At 56.5% G+C, this 10375-nt stretch overlaps 1 protein-coding gene across 1 annotated transcript; it reads left to right on the plus strand.

Annotated features, from left to right (window-relative positions):
* Nucleotides 1-6525: 6525 nt before the first annotated feature.
* Nucleotides 6526-9431, plus strand: ERMN (ermin). Its single transcript, XM_058840182.1, has 3 exons — nt 6526-6772; nt 7064-7150; nt 8806-9431. Exons 1-3 carry the CDS (start codon nt 6526-6528, stop codon nt 9216-9218), a joined length of 747 nt encoding a protein of 248 aa, XP_058696165.1. The 3' UTR covers nt 9219-9431.
* The last annotated feature ends 944 nt before the right edge of the window (nt 9432-10375 follow it).

Genomic DNA, 10375 nt, shown 5'->3' on the forward strand with positions numbered 1-10375 from the left:
CTGCTGAAGCCAGTTGCAGAGTCCCTGAGGAGGAGGATGGAGCGAAGGGCAGGGCAGGCAGGGGTGCTCTGGAGTGGCAGCTCTGCATCCTCTGTACCAAGCGTGGTAAGCCGGTGCTGGCTTGAGCTGCAGCCTCTGCCAGGGGCTGATGCTCGTGTCTCACCGAGCTGCCTCATTCCAGGGGATCTGGAGTGGGAAGGGCCCTCCTGAGCCTGCACATGTCCCCACTCTGCAGAGCCCGTGCTGGGGAGCACAGTGGTGCCTGTGACACTGCCCCAGCCAGCTCGGTGTGTCCGGCAGATTTGACCTCTCTAAGGCAGGAGAGGAAAAGGGTGGAGGCTTGTCCTGCAGGAGCCCCAGGAGTGCTCTGCACTGGCAGCTTGGTGACGTTCAGGGCTCCCCTGGGGGGCTGTGCTGGGGACCCTGGCCAGCAGTGCCCGGTCCTTGGTCCCACTGCTCCAGCTCTCCACCCCTGCTCCCATTTCTCCAGAGGCACAGGCTTCGAGCACTTCACATCAGAGCATCTGGGAAGTGGGCTTCAATAACCATGGGCACAGATGTGCAGAAAAAGAGAATTTTGCTCCCTCTCAGTCCAAACAGGCTGTTTGTTCAGCCTGAGCAGCCTAATTAAGTTTTTAAATACAACTGGAAGCATTTTAAATATAATTGGAAGGCCCTGTGTGACTCTTCCCGCTGTTGCCTGGGCAGCCTGTGCAGTTGTACCCCTGGGTACCGCTGTGCCAGGGGGTTCTGGGCTCCTCAGAGACTGCAGGCTAAATCCAAAAACTTCCCTCTGAGATGAGCTCCAAACAAAACCAAGCTGCTCCCAAAACTTCTCAAATTCATGGACATTGCTAAGACAGAGGAGTCAGTACTGGCCTCTGAAATTTCTGTGGAAAGGATTAAGTGCTGGAAAGAAGCATGGCTCTGGGAAAGCTGAGGAGCACTCAGGGGAGATGGAGGGAAGTCAGGAGAGCTGCAGGACAGTCAGGGGAGCTGCAGGACAGTCAGGAGAGCTGCAGGACAGTCAGGAGAGCTGCAGGACAGTCAGGGGAGCTGCAGGACACTCAGGGGAGCTGCAGGACACTCAGAGGAGCTGCAGGACACTCAGAGGAGCTGCAGAACAGTCAGGGGAGCTGCAGGACACTCAGGAGAGCTGCAGGACAGTCAGGGGAGCTGCAGGACACTCAGGGGAGCTGCAGGACACTCAGGAGAGCTGCAGGACACTCAGGAGAGCTGCAGGACACTCAGGGGAGGTGCAGGACACTCAGGGGAGGTGCAGGACACAGGAGAGCTGCAGGACAGTCAGGGGAGCTGCAGGACACTCAGGGGAGCTGCAGGACACTCAGGAGAGCTGCAGGACAGTCAGGGGAGCTGCAGGACACTCAGGAGAGCTGCAGGACAATCAGGGGAGCTGCAGGACACTCAGGGGAGCTGCAGGACACTCAGGGGAGGTGCAGGACAGTCAGGGGAGCTGCAGGACAGTCAGGGGAGGTGCAGGACACTCAGGAGAGCTGCAGGACACTCAGGGGAGCTGCAGGACACTCAGGGGAGCTGCAGGACACTCAGGGGAGCTGCAGGACACTCAGGGGAGCTGCAGGACACTCAGGGGAGCTGCAGGACAGTCAGGGGAGCTGCAGGACAGTCAGGGGAGCTGCAGGACAATCAGAGGAGCTGCAGGACAGTCAGGAGAGCTGCAGGACAGTCAGAGGAGCTGCAGGACAGTCAGAGGAGCTGCAGGACAGTCAGGGGAGCTGCAGGACACTCAGGGGAGCTGCAGGACACTCAGAGGAGCTGCAGGACAATCAGAGGAGCTGCAGGACAGTCAGGGGAGCTGCAGGACAGTCAGGGGAGGTGCAGGACACTCAGGGGAGGTGCAGGACAATCAGAGGAGATGCAGGACAGTCAGAGGAGCTGCAGGACACTCAGGGGAGGAGCTCACATGCTGCTGTTAGTGGTGACACATCCAGGTTTGTACCTGGGCTGATGTCCTGGCCATGCTGCTGCACCCAGTGCCTGCAGTTCAGCCTGGGAGCCCCTCTGCTGTGGGTGCAGCCCCAGCCCTGCGCTGGAGGAGCTTCTGCTCCAACACCCACCTGGAGTCAAAGCCCATCCCCAGTCAGATGCTGCTCTGGAGATTGTCACTAGGCATCAATATTTTTGCCCATGATTTGCTGTCTCAAAATAGAGTTCCACTTTTCATTGCCAGTAGCACTAGCTGAGAGGATAAAAGAAAAAATCAGATATTGGTTCTATTTGGCCAAAATGTTGAGTTAAAGGCAGATATAGGGGTGACCAAAAGCAACTGGGGTACAAAAACCAGAACATCTGGTGAGAGTTGGTCGGAGGGAACGGACAACTCCAGCACTGAGAAAGGGACCCTGAATTATTGCAGCTTTACAGTCCAAATGTGTGATTCCTTTTGGTATGAAAGGCTAATTTGGCAGAGTTTGGGATGTAGGTGCTTACTGTGAGTGTGGAAGGGCTGGAGGAGCCTCACCACCCCCCAAGCTCAGGCTGAACAAGCGATGCCCTCCCAGCAGGGTGAGAGCACGCTCTGGGTGCCGCAGATGACAGCGTGACACGTTCTCAGGCACTGTCACAAACAGGATGTGGGTGACAGCACCCAGCTCTGCTGTGCCCCAGCCTGTGGGGGAGGGAGCAGCCCACAGGCCAGCCAAAGTGCTCAGAGAGAAAAGCAGCTGCAACAGCTTTTTAAAATGGCATTTGTCCTCGCAGAGAGCCCTTTGGGTGGCTCCTGCTCTGCCCCCTGGGAGTGGGGCAGGGAGGGTGGCTGCACAGGCAGCCTGGGACAGGGACACTGGGGTTTGGCTCCATGTGCTCTGGACCTCCAGCAGCAGAGGTGTTCTCACTGCTCACAGGGGTGTTGGAAGGGTTGGAGAGTTCCCAGCAGCCAATGGAGCCTTTTCTCTGCTTATTCCCCAGGGGCTGAGGGGGTAACACAAGTTTACTGCAAAGTGCAGCTGGTCCTCAATGGATGCAACTGGATTTTAAACTGAACATTTCAATTAATTTGATGAATGCTACAGAGCCTGACCTTCTAAAGGGACTTAACAGCTCGGCTGAGTGCTGCCCACTGCCCAGACCCTCCCACCAGGTCCTGTCCCTGGAATCCATCCCATCCCACAGGCAGGGATGGTGGGGCTGTCTCTGGATCCATCCCATCCCACAGCCAGGGATGGTGGGGCTGTCTCTGGATCCATCCTGCCCCACAGCCAGGGATGGTGGGGCTGTCCCTGGGTGCTGTCCTGCCCCACAGCCAGGGATGGTGGGGCTGTCTCTGGATCCATCCTGCCCCACAGCCAGGGATGGTGGGGCTGTCCCTGGATCCATCCTGCCCCACAGCCAGGGATGGTGGGGCCGTCCCTGGGTGCTGTCCTGCCCCACAGCCAGGGATGGTGGGGCTGTCTCTGGATCCATCCCATCCCACAGCCAGGGATGGTGGGGCTGTCTCTGGATCCATCCTGCCCCACAGCCAGGGATGGTGGGGCTGTCTCCGTGCTACTGTTCTGCTGGGCTGGTCCTGCAGCCACAGCCAGCACTTCCTTCCTCACCCTGCTCCGCTGTGGCAGCCCCTGGTCACACTCAGCTCTGAGCAGTGGGTCACACTCAGCTCTGGGGCTCTGAGCAGTCCCTGGTCACACTCAGCTCTGAGCAGTGGGTCACACTCAGCTCTCAGGCTCTGAGCAGTGGGTCACACTCAGCTCTGGGGCTCTGAGCAGTCCCTGGTCACACTCAGCTCTGGGGCTCTGAGCAGTCCCTGGTCACACACACAGTGATGGAGGCAGCTCCTGGCAGAGCCTCAAGGCAAAGTGGACTCACGTTTTATCCACAGACAGAGCCAGGAGTTGTTCCCGGTGCTCCTGGCACGGGCCAGCTGCTGTTAGTGGAGTCACATCCAGCTGTGGCTGTGCCAGATTGGACAGAACAAAGATTTTTCATTTCTAAGAGCTTGAGGAGGCAGAAATCCACCCCGTGGGGTTTGTGCAGAAGGAATGTTTCCCTGCCCTTGAGGGGTGCTTTTGCCCAGCTGTTTACAAGCAGCTGCCTGCCATGAACCCACAGCTGCCTTTTCCTTCTGCAGTCCTGCGGGGTGCTGGGCAAACCCAAATGGTTCTGTGATTCTGTGATAACAGAAAGGAGCTCTCCCCTCTCCAGTCACCAGGCCTTGCTGGTTCTCAGCCTCTCCTGAGAGCACTGACCGCTGCCCGTTGTCAGCTCATGTTCAAACATTATCGTTCACTTTTCTTGGACAAAGTTTTCCAGCAAAGGATGGAATTTATAGATCAATCACACCAAACTAATTTTAAAACACTAATAAAAACCTGTTGATTTAAAGACACAAACTCAAGAGGTGAATAGAAGCAGTGGAAAGTCTTTGGGTCCATTTCTAATCAGGGGCTGAACTCAACAAGAGGATTTCCAAAGCCTAAAGGCCAAAGATACCAGAAATGTTGTATTGTACAAACACAGGATGTCATTCACAGCAGGAGATTACACTGTTATGTAAACCTGGCTCTGGCACCAGGGTTGAGACGAGTTCAGCTGCGGTCAGAAATGCCCCAGTGCTGCTTGGCTGATTCTCCAGCTTCCCTCTGCAAAGCACTCCACTCTCCATCCTGCCAGCCTTGGGTCTGACTGAGAGTTACCAATAGAATCATGGAATGCCTTGGCTTGGAAGGGACCTTAAAGGTCTCCCTGTTCCACCCCCTGCCATGGCAGGGCCACCTTCCACCACCCAGGCTGCTCCAAGCCCCATCCAGCCTGGCCTTGGGCACTTCCAGGGATCCAGGGGTTGCCATGGCCCCTCTGAGCAGTGCCGGCTGTCCAGGGCGTGTGGCCGGGCGTGGGTGGACAGCGTGACACCGCTCCGTATGTGGGGCCTGTGCCTGTCCCACCGCCAGGGCTGCTCCCCAGAGGGCAAAATGAGCCCATTGTGCCCCAGGGTGAGGTGAGGTTCATCCATGGTGAGCTCCATCCATGGCAAGGTCCATCCATGGTGAGATTCATCTACAGAGAGGTTCATCCATGATGAGGTCCATCCATGGTAAGGTTAATTCACAGCCAGGCTGATTCACGGTGAGGTCCATCCACATTGAGGTTGATCCATGGCCAGGTCCATCCACAGCCAAGTCCATCCAAGGCCAGGTCCATCCCTGTTGTTGAGGCTGATCCACTGCGAGGTCCATCCATGGCCAGGTCCATCCATATCCAGGTCCATCCACGCTGAGGCTGATCCACATCCAGGTCCATCCCTGTTGAGGTTGATCCATATCCAGGTCCATCTCTGTTGAGGCTGATCCATATCCAGGTCCATCCATGCTGAGGTTGATCCATATCCAGGTCCATCCCTGTTGAAGCTGATCCATATCCAGGTCCATCCCTGTTGAGGTTGATCCATATCCAGGTCCATCTCTGTTGAGGTTGATCCATATCCAGGTCCATCCATGCTGAGGTTGATCCATATCCAGGTCCATCCCTGTTGAGGCTGGTCCATATCCAGGTCCATCCCTGTTGTTGAGGCTGATCCACTGTGAGGTCCATCCATGGCCAGGTCCATCCATATCCAGGTCCATCCCTGTTGAGGTTGATCCATGTCCAGGTCCATCCATGGCCAGGTCCATCCATATCCAGGTCCATCCCTGTTGTTGAGGCTGATCCACAGCGAGGTTCATCCATGGCCAGGTCCATCCATATCCAGGTCCATCCCTGTTGAGGCTGATCCATATCCAGGTCCATCCCTGTTGAGGCTGATCCATATCCAGGTCCATCCCTGTTGAGGCTGATCCATATCAAGGTCCATCCCTGTTGAGGTTGATCCATGTCCAGGTCCATCCATGGCCAGGTCCATCCATATCCAGGTCCATCCCTGTTGAGGTTGATCCACATCCAGGTCCATCCACGCTGAGGCTGGTCCATATCCAGGTCCATCCCTGTTGTTGAGGCTGATCCACTGCGAGGTCAATCCATGTCCAGGTCCATCCATATCCAGGTCCAGCCCTGTTGTTGAGGCTGATCCATATCCAGGTCCATCCCTGTTGTTGAGGCTGATCCACAGCGAGGTTCCCGGGCACAATCCCGATGGGGAATGTTAAGCGGGTTAGGTGCAGGCGCTGGGGAAGGTGGTCACCCTCCGGGGATTAGGGCTCAGAACAATGGCTGTCCCTGTGACGCCGGGGACACAAAGAGCCATTGTGCCCGGAGCACAGACTCCTGCTTATTCCCCGACATGCCCACAGCCCCGCGCTCCGGGCCAGCACAAAAGCTTCCTTGCTTCAGATTGTTTGTTTATGTAAATTATAATGGTGCATTTAATTATGCAACAGAGCCTGGGCCGCAGGGGAGGCGCTGATTGGGCTGGCAAGGCCTGGGCACGGCGGATGGTGGCCGGGCACAGGGGACGAGCCAGGGCCACTCTGCAGGGAGCAGAGGCAGGGCCGAGGGGCGAGGAGGAGCTCCCCAGCCCGGGGCAGCAGCGGGGCCCGGAGGAGCAGGGCCCGCAGCATGACAGAAGAAGCCCCCGCAGGTGCCACCATGCCAGCGTGCAATGGCAGCGTCCCCCCGGGGGACGGCCCGCTCCAGGTCATCGGTGGCATCCAAGAAATCGCAAAATCCCTTGGGACGGTCCCGTACGCAAACGAGGAGACCAGCCCTGACACCTCACCTGCAAGGGAAAATCCGGAGGAAAACAGGAATTCATTGGCAGAGGACATCACTCCTGAGAATTGTGCTGGAGAGGAGCGATGCCAAGGTATCGTACGGGGCTGCTGTCTCTAAGTGTCGGGAGAGAAAAGTTCTGTTTGATCTATAGCCCCATAGATAACGGGATGTGCTGTGTGTTAGGCAAAACCCCTGATCCGTGGGAGCTGGCACTGGGAGTGTTTCAGAATCTGGGACACCACGAGGGGTGCAATGGAAAGCTCATAACTAAAGAAATGAGCAATTCTAAATCTGAAAATCTGCCGACCTGCAGCCATTAAAACCTGATTGTCATCGCTAATCGCTCCATCAGCCCATGTCTTGTGCTTTGTGTTCCCCAAAGAAAAGCGAGAGGAGAGCGCTGGGACACTCCAGCAGGGAGCAGCGGATATCCAGGACACAGGGACCAATGGCCAGGGATCAGGGGAAGGTAATGCCAAATGCCATCTGCTCCGGGGCTTCCCTGATGTGCAGCAAAGAGACAATGGATGCGGGTGGAGATTATCTTGTTTAAGTTGGGTCAGACCCTTCTATCCCAGAGAGCAGTCACTCATTTCCCACCTGTGAGCTGCTGCACCTTAGAAAGCAGAACTGATCTCTTCCTTGCTGAGGTTTTACATATCTCACTGACCATGGGCTACTCAAACATTGTGGGGTCTTCAGCCAGGAGGTCCCCAACAGTCTCATGAGGCTGGGAGATTTTCTATCTTCTGCTCCACGCTCAGAGGAGAACCCTGTGAGGCTGCTGGTGGCCACAAAACCCAAATTCCTTTTTTGCCTGATTCACCAAGTGTTGAATCCCTCAGTACCCAAGTATCCACATAAAACCTCTGAACAGCTGCTCCTGGGTCTTGCTCTGCTCATTTCTGAGTGAAAATGGTGGGAACGAGCAGGAGCCAAGGCTGGAACCTCAGCCACCTCCTGTGGTGAGCGGGGCTGCAGGGGGGTCCCAGTCACGAGTTAAAAATGTACCGAGCATATACAGAAATTAATGTATTTAATTCACTATGCAAACTGCAGCCACTTCTCCAAAAGGAGGAGTGTTTTGTGGCTTGTTACTAGAGGAGAGCAGCCAGATCTCTCCAAGAGGGGCTCTGGGCATTGTTCCTTTCCTCATCTCCAGCACAGGCTCCTCCCGTCTCGCTGGCTTTGGCAGTGGTGGGACAGGGGTGGCTGGACCGGGAGCCGCTGGTGATGCTCTGCCCTGAGCTTTGGAACGGGCTCTAAACGAGCCACGGGCTGTGCCCTGCAAGCAAAACCCGCTTCCATTGACAAAAGGAAAAGTATCTGAACGTTTGTCATGGGCAAATTAGTGTTTCACAGGACAGGCTGTGAGGAGATGAACAGTGGTGGAGGCTTTCCCACTGAGAGCTGACATCCGTATTCCAGCTGTGCTGCTTTAGGAGCACACAATAAAACCTATTAAAGGATCTCTCGTGGGTCCCCTGCACCCGCCCTGCAACCACAGCACTTTATCTCGAAATTGCAGGCAGCTTTTTACTACCCAACCAATTTAGTCTAATTAATACTCTGGACCCCACAGGCAAAACCTTGAATAGACCGTTTGTTGCGACACTAAAGCATCATTAACCGCAGAGACGTGCCAAACAGGGCAAATGGGACACGGCCATCGCAGCCGGGGTGGCCAGTGCTGAGGGAGGGACACAGCTGGGCACTGCGGGCAGAATGGCTCCTTCCCCTTCCCCTTCCCCTTCCCCTTCCCCTTCCCCTTCCCCTTCCCCTTCCCCTTCCCTTCCCCTTCCCCTTCCCCTTCCCCTTCCCCTTCCCCTTCCCCTTCCCCTTCCCCTTCCCCTTCCCTTCCCCAGGAATGGGTTCAGGAGGGCAGGGAGTGTCCCCCGAGTGTCCCCAGCCGTGCCGGGGATGCCGAGTTGGGCATGAGCTGGTGCTCGCCCCGCAGCCCCCGTGTCCCTCCGTGTCCCTCATGTCCCCCGTGTCCCCCCGTGTCCCTCATGTCCCCCATGTCCCCCCGTGTCCCCCGTGTCCCCCATGTCCCCCCATGTCCCCCCGTGTCCCCCATGTCCCCCCGTGTCCCCCATGTCCCCCCGTGTCCCCCGTGTCGCGCAGGGCCGGGTGGCACAGCGGGGACAGCCTCGGCCGCTCCCGGCACGGAGGAGCCGGGGACCCTGCCCGGCAGCGGCCAGCCCAGAGGGAATGCGGCCGAGGAGGCGGAGGAGGCGGAGGAGGACGAGGAGGAGGAGGACACGGAAGAGGATGAAGTGCAGGTGATTGAAATGAAGAAGGAGAAGAGCGAGGCGCCCCGCCTGCAGCAGCGAGACAGCGGCAAACGAGCATCGCCCCCCGGCAGCCCCGGCTGCAACTCCCCGCTGGAGAAAGGGGCCGAGCAGCCCAGCCTGGGGAAAAAGAACGACATCTCCAGACACAGCTACTCCAGATACAACACAATCTCCTACCGGAGGATCCGCAAAGGAAACACCAAACAGCGGATCGACGAGTTTGAGTCCATGATGCACTTATGAACTGAGGGGGAAGAGCCGAACGCACCGAGCCTTTGCTCTGGGCTTGGTTCGATTTTACTCCCCCAAAACCAGTCTCTTCACACAACACAAGGTCACTGCTTTTCTTCTTTTTGTACATGATTTATAATACACTGTGAAAATTTAACATCTTGGCTTTGACGGGGCAGAGGCATCCATAGCGCAGGAAAATAAATAATCAGTTTGCTAAATACACACCCGGTGGATTTTAAGGTTATTCTCTTATTTTCTCTGTACCTTTGTAGCCGTGTTGAGGCCACGGCAAGGCTGGAGCTGGCTGGGGCTCCCCTGGCTGTCCCACGCCACCAGCTGTGCTGTAACGAGCTGGCAGTGTGGCAGTGGTGACACTGCCAGGGCAGGGGACACAGAGGGACAGCTGCTGGCCACCCCCGCTCTGCCTCTCAGTCTGTCTGTCCCGGTGCCCTGACGGCCTCCCTGTGCCAGCACTGCCTGTCCCCACCTCTGCTGAGGATGTCCCCAGGCCCAGGGGCAGCTGTGGGCGCTGCTGCTGGTGCTGGCTGGCCGTGCTGCCAGCCCGGGTGGCTTCGGGCCAGTGGCACCGGTGACCGCTGCCATCTCCAGGGGCACAGCCGGGCTCTGGGCTGGCAGCCCTGGCACCTCCCTGCCTGTGCCTGGGTGAGCCTGGCCACTGCCAGCAACACCTCTTGTCCCACTGCCACCCAGTCAGAGTCCCTTAGGTGTCTGCTAGACTTTCATCCTAAAATCGCAAAATTTAAAAGATTATTTTGTCAAAAGCAGGTGAGTTTTAATCCATTATTTTTGTCTCACCTGGATATTACTCTTCTCCACTTTAAAGGACCTTTGTGACCATGCAGTGGTGGCAATCTTTTTAAACTGTTTTGCAGTCAGATTTGTCTGGAGTTGGGACTTAGCTTTGCACTTGTCATCCCAGAAATCTGGGAAAGCTGAGAACAGCTGGCAAGGGAGAGGAGGTAAGGATGGAGTTATACAGAGGCCTCCTGCAGCCATAAGTGCCTTTTTAAGGATTAGTTTTACATCTCCAGCAGCACTGAATATCGCTTTGACTTTTCTCCTTCTACATAAAGGCAATTATTTATTGGCAATGTGAAAATAATACAGGGCAATTCTGCATTGTGCCAGCAGACATAGCCCTCATT

The sequence above is a fragment of the Poecile atricapillus genome, chromosome 5, assembly GCF_030490865.1.
Source record: "Poecile atricapillus isolate bPoeAtr1 chromosome 5, bPoeAtr1.hap1, whole genome shotgun sequence".
Taxonomy (NCBI): domain Eukaryota; kingdom Metazoa; phylum Chordata; class Aves; order Passeriformes; family Paridae; genus Poecile; species Poecile atricapillus.

What these genes read in the sequence shown, in the direction of transcription:
- ERMN (XM_058840182.1), top strand. Translation starts at nt 6,526, where the DNA reads ATGACAGAAGAAGCCCCCGCAGGTGCCACCATGCCAGCGTGCAATGGC. An exon ending in TGGAGAGGAGCGATGCCAAG is followed by an intron (nt 6,773 to 7,063) that starts GTATCGTACGGG and finishes TGTTCCCCAAAG; the next exon opens with AAAAGCGAGAGGAGAGCGCT. An exon ending in TGGCCAGGGATCAGGGGAAG is followed by an intron (nt 7,151 to 8,805) that starts GTAATGCCAAAT and finishes CGTGTCGCGCAG; the next exon opens with GGCCGGGTGGCACAGCGGGG.